The sequence below is a fragment of the Syngnathus floridae genome, chromosome 1 (assembly GCF_059516105.1).
Source record: "Syngnathus floridae isolate MCC-2025c chromosome 1, RoL_Sflo_1.0, whole genome shotgun sequence".
NCBI lineage: Eukaryota > Metazoa > Chordata > Actinopteri > Syngnathiformes > Syngnathidae > Syngnathus > Syngnathus floridae.
The window spans coordinates 12,547,316-12,573,867 of NC_142413.1; the positions used below are offsets into that span (position 1 = coordinate 12,547,316).

General features: G+C 39.6%; 2 protein-coding genes across 3 annotated transcripts; one reads left to right on the plus strand and one right to left on the minus strand.

The window, feature by feature from the left end:
* Positions 1–2,373: 2,373 nt before the first annotated feature.
* On the minus strand, positions 2,374–10,704 carry cysltr1 (cysteinyl leukotriene receptor 1). Of its 2 annotated transcripts, none has more exons than XM_088378289.1 (3): positions 10,519–10,704; positions 5,169–5,356; positions 2,374–4,435 (listed from the first exon to the last, which is right to left on the minus strand). In XM_088378289.1, the coding sequence occupies exon 3, from the start codon at positions 4,427–4,429 to the stop codon at positions 3,386–3,388; it is 1,044 nt and encodes a 347-aa protein (XP_088234415.1). In that variant the 5' UTR covers positions 4,430–4,435; positions 5,169–5,356; positions 10,519–10,704; the 3' UTR covers positions 2,374–3,385. The 2 variants fall into 2 exon arrangements, with proteins under 2 accessions (XP_088234415.1, XP_088234424.1); XM_088378298.1 differs by having other exon boundaries at positions 2,374–4,438.
* Positions 10,705–18,333: 7,629 nt separating this feature from the next.
* lpar4 (lysophosphatidic acid receptor 4) lies at positions 18,334–26,536 on the plus strand. Its single transcript, XM_088374917.1, has 3 exons — positions 18,334–18,707; positions 23,176–23,921; positions 25,548–26,536. The coding sequence occupies exons 2-3, from the start codon at positions 23,346–23,348 to the stop codon at positions 26,034–26,036; spliced, it is 1,065 nt and encodes a 354-aa protein (XP_088231043.1). The 5' UTR covers positions 18,334–18,707; positions 23,176–23,345; the 3' UTR covers positions 26,037–26,536.
* Positions 26,537–26,552: the final 16 nt, after the last annotated feature.

The window sequence follows — 26,552 nt, forward strand, 5'->3', positions numbered from 1 at the left end:
TGCTTTCCGACAGAAACAAACATCTTTTTGTGCAAACAGAGGAGAGAGTTGATCATGTGCTCGATATAATCTCTTTATGAAGCACTAATACAGTGGCTTTTTATCTGCTCATCACTCGGGGTGGTCTCCATAGTCAGATCTCAGATTCACGTTATGTTCATAGTAATCTGTTGCCTAAATGTATGTTTAAATGTGATCTGTTTATGGGTGTTAAAGGAACCTTTTTCTAGGATTAACTCATTCACTGCTGCAGATGGAGAGATACATTCACATTAAATGCAGTAAAATAGTTGCAGAACAGATTTGATTTTATTATCTTCTCAAGTCCCTTTGAGCAACTACCAATGGACATGCAGCTGAATGAAGTTCACTCTTTGGACCAATATGGAATGTCATCGTTGATAGAAATTAATCATGGTTGAAAAAAAATTAATCAAGGCGGAACGGTGGTCGACAGGTTAGCACGTCCGTCTCTCAGTGCAGAGTTTGCGGATTTGATTCTGTGTAGCTTGCATGTTCTCCCTGTTTCCTCCAGGTGCCCCCGTTTCCTCCCATATTCCAAAGAAATGCATGGTTAGCCGAGTGCGAGTGTGGATGGTTGCCTGAGAGACTCATGTGGAAAAGCAGAGAATTGATGGATAGATAGAAAATAATCAGGATGGACTATTGAAGAACAAGGACAATATCTGTGCTGGTGTAACACCTAGTGGACACAATCCGTAACTTGTCGAGAAATCATAATGAAAAATATACTTACAACTTTTTAAAAACTGATACCTACATTCCTGAATAATGTGAAGGGCTAACAGTTACAAACCTCAAATTCAAATGGAACTTGAATTACATATTATTCAAGAATGCAAAAAGTTCCCAAAAAATTGATTCACAGGTTTTACAAAAAAAATCACTGAGTAATTAATAGGATATCAAAAAGCATACAGAATACCAAAGCTGAAAAAAATTAAAAAAACAATACAAGGGTGACAACTAAAAATCCCACCAAAGCTAGGTTAAGCAGCAATGAAAGATCGTAGCATAAACTGGAAAGAAAAAAAAAAAAATCTGGAGCTCAAGCTCAGGGGATGCTTTGAGAATAATTCTCAATTGTATATCTATGTGAAGCCCTTTGAGACTGCTTGTGATTTAGGGCTATCAAATAAACTTGACTTGACTTGGAAGTCTAGAAACAAAAATACACTTGCTATAGCATCAGGGATAAAGGTCAAGCTTATAAACATGGGCTGGGTCAAAGACATGGCAGGATACAAGACAATCTGACAAAGGATAGGAATAGATGCAGACTTGAGGCCTCTTCGCATAGTAAAATCTAAACTAGCCACCTTTCCGCCGCCTTTGTTGGATGATGTCATCAGGTTAGGGAGTGATAGAAAGGTGCTTCCTTTCCAAAAATAGGAAAAGATTGATTCCACTTCTCTGACGTCATTGCACGACGGCAAGTGTTGGTAAAGTCAGTCTTTCTTGCGGACTTTCCCTGCAAAATATTAGCATAAGAATAAAATGTAAAAGACATATACTAATTGTTGTTTTTGTGCAAGGATCAATAATGACTTTTTTCATTGATTTGCCTATTCTCTAATACATTATGGCAAGTTGTTTGTAATTGTAATTTTTTTAGAGGGAGCCACACGTGTCCATTTGCTTTGAACATATATTTATTGGCCTCATTGGCTGTCCACTTGTGACAAAAGAATTTCATTAATATTTTAGAAAAGATAAGGAAATTTCATAAGAGAAAGAGAATTAAAGACGCACTATTTATACACAGGGAATGGACCAGAGGTTGAGAAGTCTCATGTCGTTGAAAGACGAGAGCATAAAATAAAGGATCTGAAACAAGAGGAAATGATTTCTACAAAGTAGCAGCGGACATGACAACTTAAAAGACAAGACTAAAAACTGAGGCTTTACCTACCTACATGACGAGACATGACAATTATAATCAATTAATTATATTAAACAAAGTGAAAACACTGACCATGTTCAAGGGAAATGGATACATATTGATAAACCACAGCTAGTATTTCATTTTCAAATGATCACTCCTACAAAATATTTGCACAAAAAAAAACAAGAAAAACATGTTTTCTTTAAAACATGAGTGCCTGCATGCACCATGTTGGCGATCCTTGCAATTTACATTCACCCATGTGACCCCAAACACTCACCACAAATAAAAACATGGGGTAGTCATGTTTATGACCTTTCTGGCCTCGGGCATGACAAGCAAAAACATATTGCAGTGATACACATTCACAACAAACTGCCTGTATACAGTATTTTTATTTTGATAGTTTGATCTTTATTGTGAGTTCCATGAAATGATATATAGACGAAACCCAAGGTTAAGTCAGTTTTAGCAAAAGGAGAAAAAGATTAGCAAGGCACTTGCAGCATTCCCACATAGGATCAAGTGATACTGTTATGATACATTTTGGTCAAAAAAGGGCTTTTGAGCACTTGGAAATGGACTGGTGGTTGCCATTTGTAACGTGCCTAACATGTCTTTCTTATTTTAAGTAAAATTTATGGCAGTGAAGAAAGAAAACTATGACAATACAGTGCCTTGCCAGGAAAATGATATTTTTTCTAGTGATATTTTGAAAATAAACTTGGAAATACACTGTCCATATGGTCAATAGGACTGAAATGCATTGTTAGGGCTTTGCAAAAAGGTTAAGCCAAGTACATGGAAGCATGGAAGCATGAAAGCAAAACAGGAGTGTTTTAAAAAATATATTTAGTTCCCAATTGCAAAAAAAAAAGCAACTCAGAATATTGAAAAAAAAAAAAATCTAGCTGAAAAAAAAACCCCAAAAAACAAACTATCAGAGTAAGAAACAAACAAATGATCAGGAATGACAAACAATGAACCGACAACGACCAAAAGACACCAGGGAACTAAATCCAAACAAACTGACAAGACAATAAGGAACACTTGGAAACGACACGAGTGGCTAAGGGAGCTGATTGAAAGAAAGAAAGAACTGGGTTGTCGAGAACAGGCGCACACAAAAACCTAACGAGGAAAACAGGAAAAACGTGGCACACGGAGAATAAGACAAAACTAAATCGAATCAAAACCATATCAACAAAAAGACAATTGATGACCTAAATATCTATTATATTTTTTTTTTCAAGTGTATTTGCCCTGGGATCGACTGTCCACCGATTTTGATTGTATACTTTACTCTTTCTCAGCTGCACCACTGTGATGTTGAAAAGGAAATGATGGATATTTTCTTAATAACACAGTAACCACAATAATTCAAAGGGAGTCTTCAGATTCCAGTGCTTTAATTTTTGTTCGTAAAATTACAATACGTTAGTTGGTGAGAAGTCAACCTTTTTGAATGTGTCGTTCACCTTATCGGACTGTGCTCGTGTTGGGGATAAATGAAGTGGCACTGGGGTTTCGGCTGACGCCGGTCTCTATACTAGTGACGTTCAGCCTAACAGAAGTTGATCGTGACAGGCGCATGGAGGAAAGACGGTTGAGAAAACCCTCCCCAGAGAAAAAGTAAAGCAGAGGGTCAAAGCATGAATTGGCTGCAGCGAGACACAACGTCACAACAACTGACTTTTGCATAACAATCCTTTCTGAACAAGAAGTGCCGTACAAGGAGTGTATGTGGATGGAGCGTTGCACATGATACGGCATGAAGCTAACTAAGAAGGTTAGTAGGACGATGACGATCATTCGAATGGCTTTAGGGCCCGTGTCCTGCTGACGTCTAGCCCCCGAGGTGCGGGACAGGAGGGTGTGGATAATGCCGGCATAGCAAAGCAGTATTATAAGGAAGGGGAGGAGGAAACCAAGCACTAAAGACAAATTGTTCAACATGACTACTTTTGACACATCTTGACCTATCGGAGGTTCAAAGCACTTTGTTTTATTGGTGGTGGGGTCAAATTTCTGGCCAAGCATCAGGAAGGGTGACGAGGCGAGACAGATAAAAATCCAAATAGCCACACACACCAGGCGTGCACATTTCACTGTCACCATGAGTCGGTTCTGCACAGGGAATACAATGGCAATGAAACGCGTCACAGACATGGCCGCCATGAAGTAAATGCTGCAGTACAGGTTGATATAGAAGGCGCAGGAGGTGATGCGGCATAGGAAGTCTCCCTGGTTCCACTGTCCCTTGTTGACGTAATACACAACCCGCATTGGCAGAGTGCTCACGCACAGCAGGTCGGACACAGCCAGATTGAGCATGTAGACTTGGAACGGAGAACTCGGTCGGGACGTTCGGATCAGCACCACCAATGCAAAGCCATTTCCGGACAGGCCTAACACCGTGATGAGGGAGTAGGATGTGGAATAAACCTGATTACGGAAGTCATCGATGGTGGGACACAGAGTAGAGTTGCTCTCTACACCGCGGATCTCGTTGACTTGTTCCATCTGCAACTGCTGAGACAAGGACAAATCATAGCATTGAATGTGAGACACCAAAAAATGTCACAGTTGACAGATTAGGTCACAGATTTTTCACCTGTCGTGCTGACAGTAGGAAACCCGAAAATCTGATTAACATGGACACCCTGTCAAATGGTAATCGTTCCATCAGAAAGACTACTTTTCTAAAAATCTATTTAAAAGAAAAAGAAAAGACTAAGATATTCAGGACAAACATTTTTTTGGGGTGGATGATGAACCCTACCCAGATGAAGCGACTTCGTGCCCTACTTACTAGAAACTATAAGAACAAAAATATGCTTTGCAAAGTTTTTTTTTCAGCCAAACGTTGATCACTACAAAAAAATGTAATACTCATCTTGAGAGTTACTAATGAGATTCATATGCACATGTATTTAGGGGATCTTCATGCAGCTAAAATTGCTCATCAATAATAAGATTTTTTTTTAAATCTGCTGCATTATAGAATTGCAAAACTTTTAAGTACCCCAATTTTAAATATTTTTTTAAAGTATTATTCATACATTTATAGCCCCATTATTCGATGAGTTAAACATTCATGATTGCATTTCAAATGAAGAAATGCGTAAAGAAAATATGTCTTCCATAATAAGAGTATTTCACTTGTGCATTTTTCACAAATTTTCCTGCAACAAAACTAATTTTGCTGAAGTATAACTGAATTTAAGTTAAATTTTAATGCTCACCAATAAGATTACCTTACCGTGCTTGATCTTCACTTCAGTCTGATGCACAGTCTGCAAATAGCTGATCCTCTCTGCCTAATGTCAAAATCCCGGTCGAAGGATGCTCCTGCAAGTGGCTGCTTCTGCAGTGTGTCATCTAGTATGAATGTCTCAAAGGTGGTAATTCTTCACTACCACTGTTCATCATTTCTGGTGATGTCATCATCTGTAGGAAGACATAGTACTATCTGTGCTGACCTCCAGTGGTTTAACGATACTCATGTTGGTGATGATAATGTGGTGTAAATACTGATGATGTTATCTGACAAGCCAATTATTGTATTCTACTACAAAATGTGAATTACAAAAAATACAGGAAGATTATTTGCCCAACTTAACCCAATTGTATCACTACTCTGAAGGAAATGTGGTCTTTAGTAAAATTTGAGACATAAAAATACTTTAGTAACTACAAAACCTCACATCCACAGAATGTTTGAGTCGTCCTGCTTAAGTAGAAATGGTCCATGAACTTTCCACAGTACTTTGTGTGAGTTAACAGGAAATCTTAGATGGTTCTTACACAGAATCGGCAACATTCATTCAGCTTTGACAAAATGGTCCATTAGGACCTATAAAAATGACTAAAAGGTATGCAGTAAACACACGCACACATGCACGCAAACACGCGCACACACACACGCACACACACACTCGAACATTATCAACGTAATTAAAATCATTTTAACTTAGTAAACACAGTCATAGTCCACTGTCAGCGGTGAGGTGACACCCACGGCCTTCTATTAATCAGTTGCCTCTGGTGATGGAACAGATTTATTTGAAATGTGAGAGTCTAATCTGTCTTCACTGATCACAGCAGTAGTGGAGTAAATGTGCAGGTCAGCTGATAAAGACGCGTCACAAGCATATCGGTGATGAAGGCGGAAGAAACCGCAGAAACATGTCAGGTAATGAACCTAAAATAATTTTGTTCGATATAAAAGAAACCAGTGAAGTGAAATGTGCACTTTGCTGGAATGGCATTTCTAAGCTCATTTCCCAGTTGCACCATGTTGTTTTAATTGTGACACACTCATGCATGCCTACAATGAATACAGAAGAGTGATGTTTGCATACAACTGAATATTCCTAATTAAGATGATGGTGTCATGACATAACTCTTGGTAGAATGAATGCCAAAAGGTGACATTATTTTCCCCATTTCTTTCAGTGTAGGGGACACCTTGCAATTACCAAACCTACAGCATTGTAAGAATTTTTTACGCGTGCTTTTTTTAAATGCGCCTTATTCATCTGAGTTGCTTTGGGTTGGCTGTCCAAAAATCAGATGTTATCAATTTAAAAATACAACAGGTGCAAACAAGATGAAAACAAAGTGATTCCTTCTAAGTAATAATAGAGGATGTTTGTTTATTCCGCAGCATTTCCTTTGCAAGTTGTTAATGAGTTTGCCTTGTGCTTAGCAAATCAAGTCCGGATGCCTCGGTGGAAATGAACCAACTCATTTTCGCAATTGAAAAGCCTTTGTGGTGAAAGGGCGGCCGTCCGTAATTCATTTAGTTTTTATTTAGCAAACGTAAACATGTTTACACCAAAAAACATGTAAAGTGAGAAACAGGCATTTCATTCATTCATCAAGCATGAATAAAACTTTTAAATGTCACATTTATCAGAAGTTTAAAATTCACTTTTTGGTGTGTGAGAATGTTAATGTGGTGTACTGATAACTTGCATTGAGTTGATTGTGGCAGGAAATGCTCCAGTTACAACACACTCAAGGGGTTGGTGAGCAAACGTGCATGTGACCCTACACATAAAAACATTTTGGTGACTCTCCCATCCTGCTCTTACACTATAAAATATGTACACTTGTGGTGTTAGTACTCAAGTCTTGGAAAATGTGTTGTTTTAGTGAAATGTTTGTCCCCTCAAGCCACTTTTGATAATAAAAATCAGACAGATGGGCCAGGTCATATATAGATTTGGCAAAAGTTAAATTGTGTAACAGGGTAGAACAACGGGGTGCAGCACGAACTTTATTTGATTGAGAGAAAGGGGAAAGGGAAGTAGGAGAGGAGTGGGCAGGGAGGCAGGTAGACAGGCTTGTAGGAGAACAACGGGACAAGGCACACTTAAAAGCATTTAATTTTCTCAAAAACCGAAGGAGCGCCTTTTAATGAGGTGCACCATTTGTGTGGAACGAATTCCAAAATCTGTAAATGTTGTCTTGCTGCTGCCACACAGGGACTTACATGTAGATACAATATATAGACCCAATGAACCAATCAGAGGACATTACGTTGTACATAAAATACGGCGGTTAACAAATCAGAGAACTGCACGTTATACATGAACCATGTACGTCCGCTGCGAATGATAAATAAACACTATCACTTTGTGCATAGCAAACAGCATCAGAACTCTCAAAATTGGCATCGACTAAGAGACATGCTTACGAGGCACAATTCAAGCTTTCTGGAAAGCCGGGATCATTGCCAAAGAGCAACGTGACAACGACGAGACAATGACGAGAGGGAACTTGGCATGTTAAATGCTGTACTTGCCGTAAGTCATGGCATGCATGCGCTCTGTAATGCGGTGCACCCTATATGTGGATTAAGTACAGAATAGCCCTCGTAGTCCGGGCCTTTTAACCCATAGCACTATATGGTGCGGAAAATACGGTAAGGTACTGGTAGAAGTTGAGGTTGGTGGGCCGTATTCAATAACAAAGAAATCATTATGTGGCCCTCGAGCCATACTTTGCCCACCACGTCTTCAGAGATGTATTTTTCCTAAAAACTAGGGTTGAATTTGAAAACTTACAATTTCTACGGAATTCAACCTTTGAGGTTCCACTGGTCCAGTGTTGTGCATCGGCATCAATGTCAATGATAATTTGTTTTGGACAATTTTGAGCATCAGGACATGTGAGTGGGCACAGAAAGGTTAATATTGTATCTACAAAAAGTACCGTGGTTTGTGTTATAGGTAATTTGTATTTTTCCATATGGAAGGTGACCACAGAGGTTCTTTTTGTGTTTGTATTGGTCTCAGCACACTGTTCTTCAAGCTGCAATTTATTATAACCAGGCAGGTAACAGCCATATGCAATGCTGAAAAATAGCTAAAGTTTTCAACACATTTTATGTACAGTATGTGTTGTATAGTATATGTGGTGGTGAGGAATGTGCTCATGAAGTCTTGTGTTTACGTGATGTTGGTGAGCACTTTTGATCCAGCGGCAACAACTCCATACATGGAAGTCTGAACAACCTCTGATCTCATCTGTTAGGACTTCTTTTACTCCTTGTTGCAAAAAGTTAAAATCTTCTGTTAGTATATCACATTCACTCAGAATTGGTGAGTGCAAATTTCAAAATGTTTAGTGAAGTGAAGCCACATAAATGCCTGGATGGCCTGCTGACAGTGAAATCTGGAGAGAGACATTTTTAATGTTTCACGTAATGTGCAAAGCATGTAAGCAACGCTCTGCTGATGAAGATGTTTATATTGGTCAGTAAACATTTGCGATTTCTTGGTTTCCTGTTTTCCAGTGTGTTACAAGATACAAAGCAATGCTTCCAGTAGGGAACAACAGTAAGTTATCAAATACTAACACTTCTCATTTTTCCCCAATAGGGTTTTTTTAGTTTTCTCTTGGGAGTTAAGATCAGGGGATGTTGAGAAAAATTGGCAATTTTGCACATGTGAAGCCCTTTGAGACTTGTCTGCGTTTTAGGACTATATCAGTGGTTCTTAACCTTGTTGAAGGTACCGAACCCCACCAGTTTCATATACGCATTCACCAAACCCCACTAGTAAAAAATAAAATATTTTTTTTCAAATTCAAGACAGATGTTTTTTACATCACTTTGTTCAAAGAACAAAAAGCAACACAATGCATGAACTCACAACAAATAACATATCTGCAAATCAGTGTAACTTCTGCTGTTGCGTTTATGAGACCAGTTCAGATATGCGTCATCACGAATTTACACGATAATCAAGTGTTCGGACTTCCACAGTGGGGGCTCTGCCGAACCCCTTAGACCGACTCACCCAACCCCTAGGGTTAACCCAGGTTAAGAACAACTGATCTACACATATTTACGATGTACCTTGCCCATATGCAATGCCAAAAAGTTCATTGATGAAGTGGGTGGGTCAGGAAAAAAATGCGCATCGAACAATAACTTCTGGTCCTCATTTGAAGACAACGCCCAAAATTTATGTGCACCCCTGACTGACTGACTGACTGACTGACTGACTGACTGACTGACTGACTGACTGACTGACTGACTGACTGACTGACTGACTGACTGACTGACTGACTGACTGACTGACTGACTGACTGACTGACTGACTGACTGACTGACTGTATATGTTGAAAGTGCGTCAGTAATGAAGCACACACCATGACCATCAATAGGACATCAATTCCATATGTTGATAGAAAATATTATAATGAGTGCATTTCGATATGCACGGAACATTTGTTCATACTCTCAAAAAAACACCTTGAGGCTTGGCTTACACATGCACTCTAAATTCAATGAATGTTGGCGTTTCCAATTTACCAAAAAGTCCCAAAGATTTCCTGCAATTTTCACTGCAGTTATGCGTTACAAGCAAAACACAAATTTGTACGTGAAAACATACAGATAATGAACATATTTCTTCGTTGTCTTGAAGTAATGTTCACTCAGACGCTAAAGAAGTCAAGCCAATAACTGTTTGAAGCAAATGTTAATGATCCATGTCTGTGTTATGACTTTATGCCTTGCAGGAAACGTTGACTGATGTGATCGTTTTAGTACGTGACAAAATGTGTGCAAACACTGCAAACAACATTGAAAATTAATGCTGACATCACTACGATCCTCCCACAGATCTCCCGACTGATCCACACATATGCTCGGTGATCACGATCTGCTTAGACATTTGACCACAATCCATTTTTCTTTTTTGGAGCCTTTGATGTTGACATTGCAATTCTAATATGCATACAAAATGTTCTGAGAAAAAAATTGTTTTCAAAGGCAACTTGTGAGCAATTTGCTGTTTTTAACTTGAATTCAATCACTTTCAGTTTATCGAATCTGCTAACACCATGTAGTACACAATGGATAATTAGTTATGGTTACTTTTAAGTGTTTGAAAAAAAACAGATGTGTTATTCTAGGTGCAGACATTTGAAAATATTTTGGCTCTCTGTTGTTTGTTGCGTTATGCAGAAATAACTGAAGCGACAAGTGCCAGATGAATCAAGAGATTGCCGGTAATCAGCATGGAAGAGATCATCCTGGGATGATAAAACAACAAAAACACAACGAAGATAATTATTGCAGTCAGATTACTCACCAGCAGATAAATCCTGGTCTGTATGTTTGCAAAGTACTTTCTCCACAGAGAATTCCTTTTTTGGCAATAAGTGTAAAAAGACACAGGTTTAAACTATGTCAAGATGAAGGGAAGCCCCTCAGGCTCTGATTCCCCTCCAGAATGACTCAGACATGATGGCTCTTTTCCAGATCAGACTTAACGGAGTTGAAGCAAGAGGTCTTGAGTGTAGAGGTATGGGGGTGGGATGGCCTAGTACAAACGTTACAAATTCTAAGACATTTTTCTGTGACAGACCACATACAAACATAACAAAAAAAATCAGACAATGTTTTCAGAAACAGAATACTTTAGCTTTATTGTCATTGTGCCACCGAGGGAAAGGAAATTGAACAGCAAATCTCAAAATAAATACCAATATACAAAAAATTTTTTTGCTATGTTTGAATATGTTGCAGAGGTAGAATTATAATGTGGGATTTCTTTTGTGCACATTAGAGCTGAGACAGCTTTTAGAAGAAGCTGTCTCCGAGTCTATTAATTCTGTCACTTAATGTCCTCCATCTCCTGCCAGAGGGCAAGAGGTCAGGGAGATGGAATGTGTCCTTAGCAGTGTTTGTACTTCCACTGAGCTGTAGATGTCCCACAGAGAGGCCAGCAGATGATGTTCTTTGCGATTCTTGGCACTCTCTGTGGCCTCTTCCTCTCTGCTGGGGTGCCACACCATGATAGCGTACGTCAGCAGACTCTCTATACTGGAACCGAGAAGTTCGCCAGCAGCTGGTTGTTCAGGTTTCCCCTCCTGAGGAGCTTTGGATTTTCCATCCATCCATCCATCCATCCATCCATCCATCCATCCATCCATCCATCCATCCATCCATCCATCCATCCATCCATCCATCCATCCATCCATCCATCCATCCATCCATCCATCCATCCATCCATCCATCCATCCATCCATCCATCCATCCATCCATCCATCCATCCATCCTTTTCAACTGTGCATGATTTTAACAGTGTTTATCATGGTCTGTTGCCTACTCGCTATATTCACATGTTCTCCTCCTGTCTGAGGAAAACATTGTGGCCGGATAGCTAATTGTGTTCTCCACAGAAAGCCACTAAGGAGAGAGTTGCTCTTTTATGTATGTATTTTGTTAGACAGTAACCTTTTGGGTATTTTTTGTGCAATTTCAATGGTTTCAAATTCATACAAGAATGTGAGCACAATTACAGTAATTTTGTGGCATGCTACAATTTTATATAGAATTGAGACAAGCGTGGAAAACTGTTAGACCAGCAAATATTAAGATTGAATCAGAAAAAGCTATGTAAAGTTTAAATCTTGCTATCAGGAGTCAAAATGTGGATTTGTATTTGTGTTTTGTATCATCAAATGTTTCCACAGCTTTCTACGACGCACTTGTGAACCCTGCTGGTCTTCATTTTTAACAGCAGGAGATTTTGATCTGCTCTGTATTGTAAACAGAACCTCATCCTTCAGTCAGACAGCCTGGAAAAACATGAACATAAAATATAATTCTTCTCAACACATTTTTGCTGTAGCTGGATAAAAACTATATTCACTAATGTTAGTTTTCAATATCCATTCATCCATGTTTTATCTGCGGTTGGGTCATTTTCATGCCAAAGCAAGTCGATTCTCACGTGTTTGGGGCTGTGCTGCGTCTCTCTGTGCATTCCGGCCCACTACATTGGCTCACCCCGACTCCTCTGAAAATTTGCGCTCGTCGTAAAAACGGGTGCATCGTCATTTTCATGCTGGGGTTTAGACCTCCCGTTGCACTTACTCGTGATTAAGACCCCAATATACTTGAACTCCTCCACTTGGGGACCATGGTCTCAGATTTGGAGGTGCTGATTTTCACCCCCAACGCTTCACACTCGGCTGCAAACCACTCCAGTGAGGGTTGGCGCTCACGGCTTGAAGCAGAGATACAATACTGAGATCACCAAACCGGACGCCCTCAACACCTCGGTGCGCCTGGAAATTTTGTCCATCAAAGGTATGAATGGAATTGGTGACAAAGGGTAGCTTTGGCAGAGTCCAGGGGCTCTCCCTTAGAAATAGGGTGAGAAGCTCAGTCATCCGGGAAAGACTCGGAGTAGAGCCACTGCTCCTCCACGTTGAGAGGAGCCATATGAGGTGGCTCGAGCATCTCTCCAGGATGCCTCCTGGACTCCTCCCTGGGGAGGTGTTCCGGGCATGTCCCACCGGCAGGAGGCCCCGTGGATGACCCAGGACGCGCTAGAGAGACTATGTCTCTCAGCTGGCCTGGGAACGCCTTGGGATCCCCTGGGATGAGCTGGACGAAGTGGTTGGGGACAGGGAAGTCTGGGAGTCCCTCCTAAAGTTGCTGCCCCTGCAACCCGACCCCAGATAAGTAGAAGAAGATGGATGGATGAATGGATATTTGGATCATTACTGGGTAGTAGAAATTGTAAGGGCATTGTCAGCAAAAAGTTGTTTTTCCCACTGATGGAAATGACTGTCTTAATTTGTCTAATGTCTTCCATCCACCCCTTTAATTGACTATAATGAACAGATGTTTCACATACACATGACGTTATAGAGATAAATTTCCTGCATGAATGAGTCAAACAGGGGTCAAGCGAATCAGCCATACAACAAATGATGAGCACACATCTGCAACTGCATTCATTCTTGAATTGCACAAAAGTATTTCTTTGAAGATATAAGACATGAAGACAGAAGGACGGGCAAACACCACATGCCACGATGATTGCTATAAGATGAAGTACTCGAGGCCCTGGAGATGGAACAATACAATATTGTAAAAAAACAAAAAACAAAAAAAACAAAACCAACAACAACAATGAAAAAAAACAAAGATAAAAAAGAAATCTGTCTAATTTTCTTCCATGCATGGCAAGGCACCCTTGCAATACTTCTCTTGCTGCTAAAACGAAAATGTCCAGCAGAGGGAAGTAGAGAATTTTTTTTTTTTTTTTGAGTGTAGTGCAATTATAGTCAGCAATCACAGACTCTTGTGTAGTATGTGAGTGACTGGATGCAGGAAAAACAAGTCATGTGCATATGCTATTTTTTTCACAACTGTGACCAGTTAAAGCTGCCCCCTTCCAAAAGAAAACCCCACCTGTAATCACATTTATTAAAATGTGGATTAAAATGCGAATTATATTTTACAAGTTGGGCAAACAACCTTTGTTTAGGTGGATAACTCAATGGACCCATATTGCTCATCACACATACATAGCTGAAAAGTTTTTGCAGGCCAACCAACATTTAAATGGCACAGGTCACTGTCTGGATACCTGTTGGTCTTAAAGCAGTCAGTTCAAAAAGCGAAATGGAATCTCACTTTGCAGACTCATTTCATAGTATTGGCTGGAAACGATATGGCTTCATTCTTTTAGGAATAACAAGAGACACATTCCAGTCGCCATTGCTGTGTGTGTATATATCATTGTGCGGTCCACGCAGTCCAAAGTTAACACACGTGTGATAGAAATCTAGTCGTGTTTAATGAACATCCTGGCCAGATGTTATTTTTTATTATTATTTAAATTTAAATGAAAAATAATGAAGGTATTAATGACATACATATGTGAAATATCCTTTAAGGGTGGCATCTCACCCCACTCTCCCCCAAGTCATTGTCTGCAGCTGATGAGGGCAAGGTCAGTCTTGTTAGTCCCATAATTTGCACTCATGCATGCATGCATTCTTCATCTATCTGTGATGTGAGGTAAGCGACTCCCTCTCTCTGGCCTCTGTCAAGACTGATCCATAGTCAACAGCCTTGAGGATTGCGGTCAGAGTTGAATAACAGATCACAGGGGCTCACAGGGGCTTGTTGTGGACCAACACATACAAACGCTGGACAACCCCTTTTCAGGCATCAGTAAATCACGTCTTGTCAGTTAGTCCATAAAGCCTGTAAAACTCAAGTCTCCTGTGTTGGAGCGCCTTGCTGCCTTTGTTTGAAACTGTTGTCAGGGCAGAGGTATGTATGGCACGATGGGGTTGCCGCTAAAGGTTCCTGGAGCACATGAATGAGAGGATGGACGTGGGCAAGGGCAGAAAAGTAAAGGAAGTACACTCATCATTGCATTAAAGCAGGGCAGGACACATGAGGTGAAGAAAAGGGGAGACTGAGGGAGGGTACTGGGCAGGGTGCTGTAATAGAGTCTTTGTTGTAGTTGGTGTGACTCACAAAGCCTTGGCTAGGGAAAAATAGCTTAGTTACCGTTACCAAACACAGAGAGAGAGGAGGAAAATATTTGTGTGCACGGCAGGTGTTGCATTTGTCCAATCGTGATATTTTAACTTCAGCTTCACATTATGGCTCCTGAGGTTTGACATCTTCATCATTCATGATGAGCAACCCCAAATATTTAACTTTTCAGACTTTGGATGTTTCATGTTATACTGTTATACTGCACACACTTTTGTACTTATACTTAGGCATGTATAGCTTTGCTTTTTTTTTTTTTCTCAAACAGTTTTGGGACATGCTACAAATACAAATGTGAAGTTATGAAATTGTAAGATAACTGAATCACCTATAATGACCTTGTTGGTGTTGTTGGAGGTTTTATTCTTAAAATTATATTTAATCAGTGGTGGGCCGTAAGAGCCAGCAAAGCCTTCTCTGCTGGCCTAACATAACCAGAAATCGTTAACATAATGATAATGCTGCTCTTTGGAAGACTACAATCTAAAACACTGGATGTACAATTCTGCATGGCAAGGGTGAACGAGTTTTGTGACGAAGCTGAGTGCGCCAAGGGCAAATTCAGTCAGATTTATGAAGAAACGCTGAGCATCTCAGGTGGGCCAAGCGTGTGCAGAGGCCAGGGCGACCTCTGCACACACCACCAACAATGCCACAACAACATTCTGGACAACATTCTTTGACAGATATGCAATCAATTTCAAGACCACGAAAAAATATTGTTTCTCTCCCTTCTCGACCCTCAGCACGTCCAGATATACCATTGTTGATTTTTAAAATGCGCCAAATAATAGCCCATTTGAGTGATGCTATGCCTAGTAGTGCTTAAGTGTGTTTCTAACTACTCTCCAGTCCTGGTGTTATAAATGCTTGCAAAATGAAAGGTACTTATTGACTAAGTTGGACATCACTGAAGGCCTAAGTGTGAAATGCACCACCCGCCATTGTATTTAATATTATTGTAAGCCTATTATGCACTGAGTGTAAATATTGCAAAAATAAAAAAAAATACCAAACTAATGATTCAATTTAAATGAATCACGCATAAATGATCATTAAAACTATTACTGAGGTAAATGTGTCTAAAACAAGCATCTGTAAAATGTTAATTGTAAATGTATTTTACTTAAAGGGGGTTGTTAGCCAAACAAGAAACCAACATGCCTGAGAAAAGACAACAAATCAAAGACAGACGGCTTGATTTACGTAAGAGGTCTCGATCATTTGTTGCATACTTGCTGGCAAATTCACAGCAGCCTTTGCTATTTACCTGTTACTTACTAGGAGAAGCAACTTGTAGTGGTGTCAGTATGAATTTGCAGTTGTTGTGAGGTCATAAGGTGTGCTCCAAATTAGTGTAACTGGTAGTGGAACAAAAGCTTTTGGTTTGTGATATCAAACATCACCAATTATATTTTAATTACGGTGCATGACTCACCACACACTAAAGGCAACTCCAACAATGGAGATGTTAAACACCTGATGGTGTGTATTGTACTCCATTAGTCTGTGCTGCTCATGTGTGTGCACGTGTGCGTGACTTCAGCTTATGCAGTAAGCAGGATATCCTGTCCTCCCTGCTGCTATTGTAGTTGGGCCAGACACTACCCCCAAAACCATTTCCCCTCAGTTAAATGTCCCTTTTTCTTTATCATACACTCATACTCACAACCCACACAGACATACATACACTTGCACACACATGCACGCAAACAGCCCAATGCCAGCCTTAACACAATGGGACCCAGTCCAGCACCACCCTATCAGCTGGCTAAAAATAACGTTTTAGGTCAGTAATGACATGAAAATTGTGGAAAAATGAGATTTCATAGGTTTGATCAGTATCATCATTACAAAACAGTACTATTCGTGAAAAAGACATTTTACAGCTTCTACAATATTTGGAGCATTTTCCAAAAAGTACACAGTCTAATGGTAACATGGTAACAAATACTGAATGTTGTTGTTGTTGGATGGCATGTTCTTAAACAGGGAAACACACATTTATACAATATGCACAATGACAAATTGTGATGTTTTGACAAAACCCATCCTAATTAACTAACCCCCTCAAAATGTACCCACATTCATTATTCTGCTTGTATGTCTAATCACGAGTTCAATGATAATGAAAAATATGCTGCATTTTATATGATTACTTGTACAATAGCACAATGGAATGAATCCACCCACAGAAAGCAGAGGCAGGGTAACGATTTACCCCATGTTACACACCAGCAGTGTTGGGAAAGTTCATTTTCCACACAAACTAGTTCAAAGTTCAGCTCACAAATTTTAAAATGAACTTGTTCAGTCTACAGTTCATAATTGACATTTTTTATCGTCCCAAAAATGAAACGTTCATAGTGTTTTTCCTCCCCCAATCAAAAACGAAGGTCACCACGAGCTGATACCCTCTGGCATATGGGCATTTTCTCATTGTTTTCACCCATTCCATTCACACTAGTATCCAGGTGCTGTCACAGTTTTAACTACAAGAGAAAATTGTTTTTCTCATTTATTCCTATGTAAAAAAAATGTTGAAATGTGCTAATTGGCGTTTTCAAGTGAGCTTGCAAGATGTTTATGCCTCCAGCTAAGCTGAGCCCCATAAATGATGTTTCCAAAAGTTTGCAGGTGTCCATAGTCCACAGGGCAAACGCTGGATGGTTTTGCTTGCATGCTTCATCTTCTTGGGAGCTAATTGGAGACATCATAGATATAGTATTTGTGTTTGGGTCGGTTCATTACAACCCATATAGCTGGCGATTTTGACGTGGATTGGGTTGTTACAATAGAGTAGAGTAGAACAGAATAGAATAAAATACAATGCAATGCAATGCAATGCAATGCAATGCAATGCAATGCAATGCAATGCAATGCAATACAATACAATACAATACAATAAGATACAACACAACACAACACAACACAACACAACACAACAGAATACTATATAATATTTAATCATTTATATGGCGCACTACAAAGAACGTGAAAATAGTAAATTAAATCACAAGTTAACATACAGTAGGAGAAACCTACATTTTGTATAAAGACACCAAGAGAATAATAACAACAAAGTCAGTCTTATGTTGGGTCGACAGCCAAAAAATAAATATGCGTCTTCAACTGAGTTTTAAAAAGGAGAGATCATTCCAGAAGGAAGGACCAGCAACAGAAAACCCTCGATTCACTCTGAGGCTTCAGGCGTCGAATTTGATTTTTCCATTTTTTGGACTGGTTTGTTTTTCAGCAAAAGTTGGCAAGGGAATAGAGATGGGGGAGGCCCACAAATAGTGACGATCTATGTATAATTTACAGTGCTTTGAGAAGGAACGTTTTCTTTAACCCTGATTTTTTGGGGTGAAAATCTGTGATCAGCATTTTCCCCAAAATATTTGGAAAAAAATATCTGTGACTACATGTGTGTGCTGAACCAAAGTATATGAGTCCACTGTAACTAGTCAACACATTGAAGTACAGTAAGGCTGTACGTTGTGCTTTTTGATTTCACACCACTGCCAGTCGTGGGCAATAAAAGTGTTTGTGCGCACTTAAACAGCTTAGCAAGGAGCACCAACCCTCCCACTACGCTTCCTCCTCCTTCTCCCCCCTGCGGCCTGACCGAGGTGCTATTGTCTGGCTTCCTGTGGCCGTGGAAGCTTGGCTCTTCTCACGGGCACGCTTGCACGCGCACGCGCAACAGGGGCGAGCAAGCGAGCGAGGCAATCACTGCAGACGCCACAAGCAGAAAACACGCACGACTGAAAAGATCCCTGGAAAAGAAGCTCGCCTAGGTGTCAGACAAATACAAGAATTTCACTTCACACGGAAGGTCCAAACTCGTCAAGTGTTGGAGACTCGGCAAGTGCAGCGAGAAGACCGAAGTATGGAGTTTAAATTGTGACAGCTGTGACACATTACACAGCTACTAGTGAGGAGAGCTGTCACCATCACTTCATCACAGTGAGTCTGCACTCGATTGTGTTTGTACTCGTATCAATGGGAGTGTGGTTTATATTAACACTCCAGACATCCAGTATTGTTGCGTCGCTGCTGGAGCACGTGATGATCGATTTGCTTCAGTCTTTGAAAAAAATACAATCGACTTAAAAACAGCATTTTAACTTTATTTCCCTCCACAATAACTATGAAGAATGGGTTCGTAATTTATTTGCCACTCTGAAGTATTTGTCTGAGGATTTATAGGAATAAAGTTCATATATAGTATATATCGGTGCTATCTAAATTGAAGCTGGAAATCCCAACATTTTATAAAATCATTGTTACAGTTGCAGCTGTTCCATGTATTCATCATTCATTTGCTTTGCACAGATATGTAAGTTGAGATGAATGAGTGTGAAAGGTTCTTTGTTTATATGTGACTTGCGATTTACTAAGGTGAACTCAGCCTCAATTGGGAGAGGCTGCAGCTCACCTACGATCCCAATGAAGACAAGCAAGTTGGCAAATGCCTGGAAGAGACTGCTTGCCAATCCATCACACTATCTCATAACATCATGCAAGTATTCTTCCACAATGGACATGCTCTAAATTCTATATATCAGGCAACTTAAATGCTGGAGTGGAACAGGCAGCAATCTTTCATCAGTTCTACTGGGGGGGGCACACACACTTCTTAACTATATCTTTGACAAGAAAAAATGCCATTTCAGATATGGACAAATTACATGCAAAAATATGTGCTCTTAATTTATTTCCTTTTCGATAAAAGTGGATCCACTGTCCTAACCCAACAACAAACGGTTTGAAGCAGACATAAGATAAGATATTCCTTTATACGCTTCTACATAGGGAAATTACAGAGTAATGTTCTGACATGACAGAGCTCAGCTACTCTCAAGTTTAAACCAGTTTGTATTATTTTATTGCAATGTTTTTCCTTATTCAGATTTGTTTCAAGACTACAGTTACAGTTCACTTTGATGGTTAATGCAGTTATTGCAATTTTGTTGTTTATCACAGTAGATTGGTTTATTTACATTTCAAAAACCAGAAGCTATTCATTTACAAATGTGATTGCACTTTAGTTTACATATTTAAATGTTCAGATATTAAGATGTGATAGACAGTTTTTGCATGATTTGAATGAGGCAAAATAACATGCTTTTTCTCTCGAATATATTGTTATAATCATTTGTATCAGATGTACTGTAATTATTTCCTGTATAAAAATTTAATTTGGTGTTCAAAAAGTTTTTTTTTCAAACTTGAGTCTTGAAATAAAGGGGGTCGTCTCATAATCAGGGTCGTCTTATATTCGGGCCAATACGGTTTATATATATATATATATATATATATATATATATATATATATATATATATATATATATATATATATATATATATCAAATAGTATATATATCAATATATCAAATAGTAAACTATGATTTACGCCATTTTTTAACAGGGTGATGATCATCTTTTTCCATAATGGTTTTGCCTTCAGAAAAAACTGAAGCATTCTGGACCATTGTTTTGGTGAAAAATGAAAACTAACAAATAACGCTCTCTGAATGAGCCACCGTAGGCTAAAGTTTTGGGACACAAAGCAATATTTGATTGTATTTTCAATCCTCGTCGTCGTGTATGTCCTAATGATTCCATTCTTTAGAAAATGACATGATTTTCCTGAGTTTGCATAGCAAGCTCTCCAGGCTGTTGTTAAAATCAGTAGCGTTGATAACTGTCGGTGACTGAATACAAGAACTCTGGCTCCTCCTACCCATAAAAACTCCCTCTGGCTAAAACGCAGAACCTGATTGGATTTAGATCCTATTTTAACAGATCTCAAGCAATTCCAGTCCTCCTATATTGATACCTCTTGATTGTTATTTTTTTAACACTGCTCTCACATCATCATGAGACACAGACAAAAAGACTTTTTGATTTGGACTGAAATTTTCTATATCTCACAGGTTACTTAATACTCCAAACACACAAACTGGGAATACTACAAGAATGCGCCGCAATGACGGGTGCTTCCCAAATCCCTGCCCATCAGTCCTCTATTGGCATTAGTCACTGGTTACCTCATATAGTACGTCCATAACTTTTTTAATTTTGTGAGAAAAAATTATGGTTAACAATACACATTTAAAGCACACAAGTTTAAAAGTTAAGAAAAATGTTTGGCGAGGTAGCTATAATTTTAGAAGAAAACGTCACCCTAACAATAAAATCGCCAGCAGGAAAAGTAGTAAAACTCAGTGCTCTGCTCTACAGTAGTCTAATTTTTTTGTTGTGTTCAATTAATTTGAGCTTTAATTATTTTTTTTATATGTATCAACTGCAAGGTGATATATTACCGTCTGACATGAGGCTAAAGTTGGAGTCCTGGATTCCCCTTGATTTAATTGGATATGGATAAGTAGAACAAATTGAATAAAACAAGCCTTTAATTGTCTCATGATCAAGAAATTAACTTTACAGAAGCGAGTGGATAGCAGCAAAACATCAAACTAAGAATAGAAAGAGAAAAAACAATGTACCATAATTTCTGGACTATAAGTCTCTACTTTTTGCACAAGCTTTGAACTCTGCGTTTTATAGTTTGTTGTGACTTATCTATGGGTTTTTCATAATTTTTATGACACTGTAAAAGGATTTGTTTTGGTAATACATGTAATAGAAATGAGGACATTTCATTTAAAACACCTGTGGCTTATAGTCCAGTGCGGTTTATGTATGAACAAAATTGAATTTTCCTCTAATTTTAGCTGGTGCTGTTTATATCGAGGTGGAGTTTATAATCCCAAAATTACGGTAAAGCGTTGGGGAATATGATGTACGGTAAATAGTGGCCGTTTAGCGGCAGCTGTAGATCACAGTGATAACTGTTGCAAAGTCGTGGTTCCCCAAGAAGACATTCTTGAATTAATCATTGTGTGCCAGTTCAAGCCAGCCATGAGAGTGAGGGAAGGCAACAGCTGGATTTACAAGATGAACTCAAGCTCTAGAGATCAGCAGATCCCAGAGGCCTCTTTCTGTCACCATTACCGTCCAAGGGGCTCTGCTTGCAAGTGCAGCTGTTCGTGACCCTGTGCATGAAACCAAACACACATGGAGCCTGTAATCTTTTGGCCAACATAAGCCACAGCATGCTGAGCTATCCATCTGTAGCTCTCTCATGCGTAGCGGCCATCAAACCACCGCTGCCACGGTTCCTTGGCGTTTGTGTGAGGACTGGTACATGTTAGTGTTTGCCTGTAGGTTCTATGAGAGTGTGTTTGGTTCAGATGGGTACAGGGTAGGCATTGTGAACATCAACTTTCTGAAAGGAGTGTCAAAACGCCGTAAATATGTCACTGCAGCTGGCACAAGGCACTGCCAATTAAGTGCGCAAGCTCGGTGTTTTCTTTGGGGCGTCTGTTCAGTGAGTCACATCCAAACTCACTTGAGTTTTCTACACACGATAGATAGGCCTCTATTCTGTCTCCTACTTAATGGTCTAAAATTGGCATTTATCTAATAGAGCTGGGCTTAGAGATATCTGCAGATATTGGATGGATGCAAAGCTCTTAAAACAGCACCTCCTTGAAAGCAGGAGAATGAAGCAAATCTATATTTTTAAAATATTATCTAAATGAAATCTATTGGATCAGGCAGCAGATTGTATCGTTTCTCAAAGCCTGGCCTGCCTGCCCGCAACTTTCAGATTTGTTCAGCAAGTGGCGTTTACTTTCTAAAGCACAAAGAGATGGTGTTAGGTAGGATTGTGAGATGAATCTTCTGTTTTGGGTTGAACTGAGTCACTAAATGATGGTGATAGCATCAACTGTTCATTCTGAGATTTTGTGTTGTTGGGGCAGAAGCAGCATCATGGTTTTTACGGTTTAGCTGGTGGTGAGATTAGTGTGTTTAATTAGGGTAATAGGTTTATTTTAACCGCATGAATTTAGTTAACTGAAACTAGATCCATCAAATTAAGTTATGTGTGATTTTCAAAATTTCCAAACTGAATGATGGAAATAATTTTTAGTCCGGAACTATATACTACTAGTTATTGAGGGGTTGGGGGACAAGGGTGGACATCCGGACTTACCAGCGAGTATAGGTAGACATGGTTGTAGTCTGAGCCTCTATTGTGGAATTCAAAACCAATTGAAGCTCAACTTAAAGCCTCTCTGCGTGTACTTTTATGGTTGTGAGTGGATTTAGATTGAGCAGAGTGTGCACGAGTGGAAGTAGTAGTTTGAGTGTGTTTAACCTTTGACCTTTCTTAGCTGCTTCCCTTCCTCAATTCTGATGATGAAGCTTAATATGAATAGCATGTGTTACAAGAAAGCACACGCACAAAGAGAAAGCAGGCACAAATGTAGCCGGGTAACTGCTCGGACGACATCTTCAGGTTTACTTTGTGGTGAGAAGTCAGATGCTTCTTGGTGACAACTTCTTCCTCTTCTCTCCACAGGAGAACTGAGCATCCTGAGCACCTCCATTATTGTGTCCATGATGGCTTGGAGAAAACTTGACTGGGGAATATCCCGCTGACACCTGGACTCCGCACTTATTATCGCCCTTTCCTCCTTGAGACAATATTGTGGTGTGAGTTTGTTCCTCGGAGCCTTCTCCACCCTCACCATGGCGAGTTTGGTGCTCAATGAGACTGGGATGGAGGACTGCGGCATTGACGACTCCTTCAAGTACAACTTGTATTCGGTGGTCTACAGTGTGGTCTTTGTCTTGGGCCTCATCACCAACTGTGCTGCGCTCTTTGTCTTCTGCTTTCGCATGAAAATGCAGAATGAGACGACCATGTTTATGACTAATTTAGCATTATCTGATTTAGTATTTGTTTTTACGTTGCCATTTAAGGTCTTCTACAATGTTAACCGCCACTGGCCATTTGGAGACGGACTGTGTAAGGTTTCGGGAACAGCCTTCATCACTAACATCTATGGCAGCATGCTCTTCCTCACCTGCATCAGCGTTGACCGCTTTTTGGCAATCGTCTACCCTTTTCACTCCCGCTCCATCCGCACGCGCAAGAACGCCGCAATGGTGTGTGCAGCTGTGTGGCTGACCATTGTGGGAGGAGGGATATCAGTCACCTTCTTCTCTACCATCAACAGCACAAACAGAGCCACAACCTGTTTTGAAGGCTTCTCCAAGAGTACGTGGAGGACCTACCTTTCCAAAATCACCATCTTTATTGAGGTAGAGCTCTCAAAGCAAACACATTTTTGCCGTCTTAATGGTTGAATACAGTGCGTTTGATTTTTTTCGCGCCTAGACAAATTAGCACCAACTTGTAAATTAGAAAGGGAACAATACGGTTTTCAAAATTTTAGGCCAATTCAAATCTGAAAAATGTTGTGTGCATTTGTATTCAGTCCTTCTGCATCAAGAATTTGCAGTAGGGCACAACAGATAAGAAATTTTGGAGGCCAATGCTGATATTTGACAGAAAATGAAACCGATTTCAGATTAATCGGCCGATTAATTCTAAGAATAGATTAACCTATTTTTTTAATCACTTTAAAAACGTACTATGTATAATATTTGACTCTTACAATACTTTGCCCTTCAACATTTGTTTAATTCTTAAACAAAGAGACATCTAGGGACAAAAACCTGAAAAAAAAACAAACAGCTAGACACTGAAGTTTTTGCCCGTTCTTTCCCCAAAAAACTCAAGCTTAGTCACATTGGATGAGGAGCGTCTGGGAACAGAAATTCTTAAGTCTTGCCACAGATGCTTCAATGGAATTTAGGTCTGGACTTTGTCTGGGCCATTCTAACGCATGATCTAAACCATTCTATTGTCGGGTTGGGCGGTATCCTAAAAATAACCTAATATGATAAAAACAAAATTTTGGGATAGCATGTATAAATGTGTTGTTGTGTTTTCAACTTTGTTACTATAACTATTTAAAAGTAATAATAGGCTGTAGTGTTTTTGTTGTAATGTAACTGCATGGAATAATCTTTTATTAGTAATATGACAGCCATGGCTATATATATTTTAAAAACACCCTGACACTATTGGGTGGGGGTGGGGCATCCACAGTGCCTGTGTTCACACACAATCAATTTAATATGTGAACATTGATGTTTGGATCAATAATAGATTAATATGCATTTTGAGGGGGCATTTTACTAGCTTAGAGGAGGTGTTCATTTGAAGGAAGGGTCCTAATAAGAACATTTCAGTTGTACTTTCCAATATTTAGCAAATTGGTGGCCCGGACTTTTAATACACATGCATGTTATTCCTTGCTTAACTGAGGTTTTGTAGTATGCTGAAAATATGCATGATGATGGTTTGAACTCAACACAAGTTTTGTGACTTGACGGAAACAATTTGGCCCAGATATTATTAGCAAACTGAATTCAATTCCTTTGTGGATGTTCACATTTTCTATTTGCGAGGTTCTGTTGTAATGTGACTTTTTTGTTTCAGAGCTGTATGGGTGTATCATCCACTGTCATAGATATTTCAACAACACATCAATGTGGCCGTAAAATGTAAAGAACATAGAGAACAAGGGTGAAGATACATATATATTCCTACAGCCTGTAAACCACACACGTTTACTGCAGATTTTTACACAGTTATGGTCTAGATAGAACCCTAATATATGACCGGGCTGGAGAGTCGCGTGAAACAAAACCGTGGTCTCTTTCCCGAGAATGGTAAACATTTTTATTTTTTTTGGCTTACAGTCCACAATTTTAGTTCTATGTTTCTAAGTGTGAAGACTTATTCCTGCCCTTTATGCACCTTCCAAAAACTAAACTACAAACAAAGAAAAACCACTCACATGCTTCTTGTCTTTCTAGATTGTGGGATTCCTACTTCCCCTCCTGGCCAACTTGGTTTGTTCCTCGCTGGTTCTAAGAACACTACGTCGTCCAGTGACGGTTGGCCATGGCTGTGACAGCAAGAGACGCGTCTTGAGGATGATTCTGGTCCATCTCGGGATCTTTATCTTCTGCTTTGTCCCATATAACTCTATTCTCTTTCTGTATGCTCTGGTGAGGACCCAAGCTTTAGCTAACTGCTCTGTGGAGCGTTTTGCACGAACTTTGTACCCTATCACTCTGTGTCTGGCCAGTCTCAATTGCTGCCTAGACCCTGTGGTCTACTACTTCACTTCTGAGAGTTTTCAAAAAAGTTTGACCTTGGGGAACAAAGGATCCGGCTCTCGACCCGGGAGTATTCCCCGTAGCGACTCAGAGACACAGGACCCGGAAAACGCTCTCCCAAGAGACACGCACACTTTGACGAGGAATGGGAAAGACACTAAAGTATCAGAGAGTGAGTTTTGACAAGATGAAGAAAAGATAAACAAGGATAAGGTATGAGAGAACCTGGATTTCAAAAGTAAAGTATCGACTGTTTGGTCCTTGAAGTGGCAAATGCATAACTCGGCAGATTAGTCCTGCTGTAAATCCTAAACTATGGTCTGGGCTTTGCTATTAATCCACCACTTGGGAGCAGAGGAATGTACTATGTGTTTATTACAAGTTAACATGAAGAAGAAGCAACACCAGGACAGCAGTTATAGTCCTTGGGATGACACAATGACACTTGAACCTCAAATAACTCTGACATTAACACACACACACTATGCACTGGATTTTCAAATCTCATATTAATGACTTTTATAACTCACTGAGCCCATATCTTGTATTGTTTAAAATCTCGGATATCAGTGTTATGACCCAGTTTAGACATGTTATTATTATACAGTTAATCTGGAGAGAGAGAAAAAAACATGTCGTGTTAGGTTTGGGGCCATTAAATGAAAATAAATGTCTTAAATTGCTCTCATTGCTGCATTT

Coding starts and splice junctions, on each gene's coding strand:
- cysltr1 (XM_088378289.1), bottom strand. CDS start 4,429: ATGGAACAAGTCAACGAGATCCGCGGTGTAGAGAGCAACTCTACTCTG.
- lpar4 (XM_088374917.1), top strand. CDS start 23,346: ATGGCGAGTTTGGTGCTCAATGAGACTGGGATGGAGGACTGCGGCATT. Junction 23,922..25,547: donor AAATCACCATCTTTATTGAG/GTAGAGCTCTCA, acceptor TTGTCTTTCTAG/ATTGTGGGATTCCTACTTCC.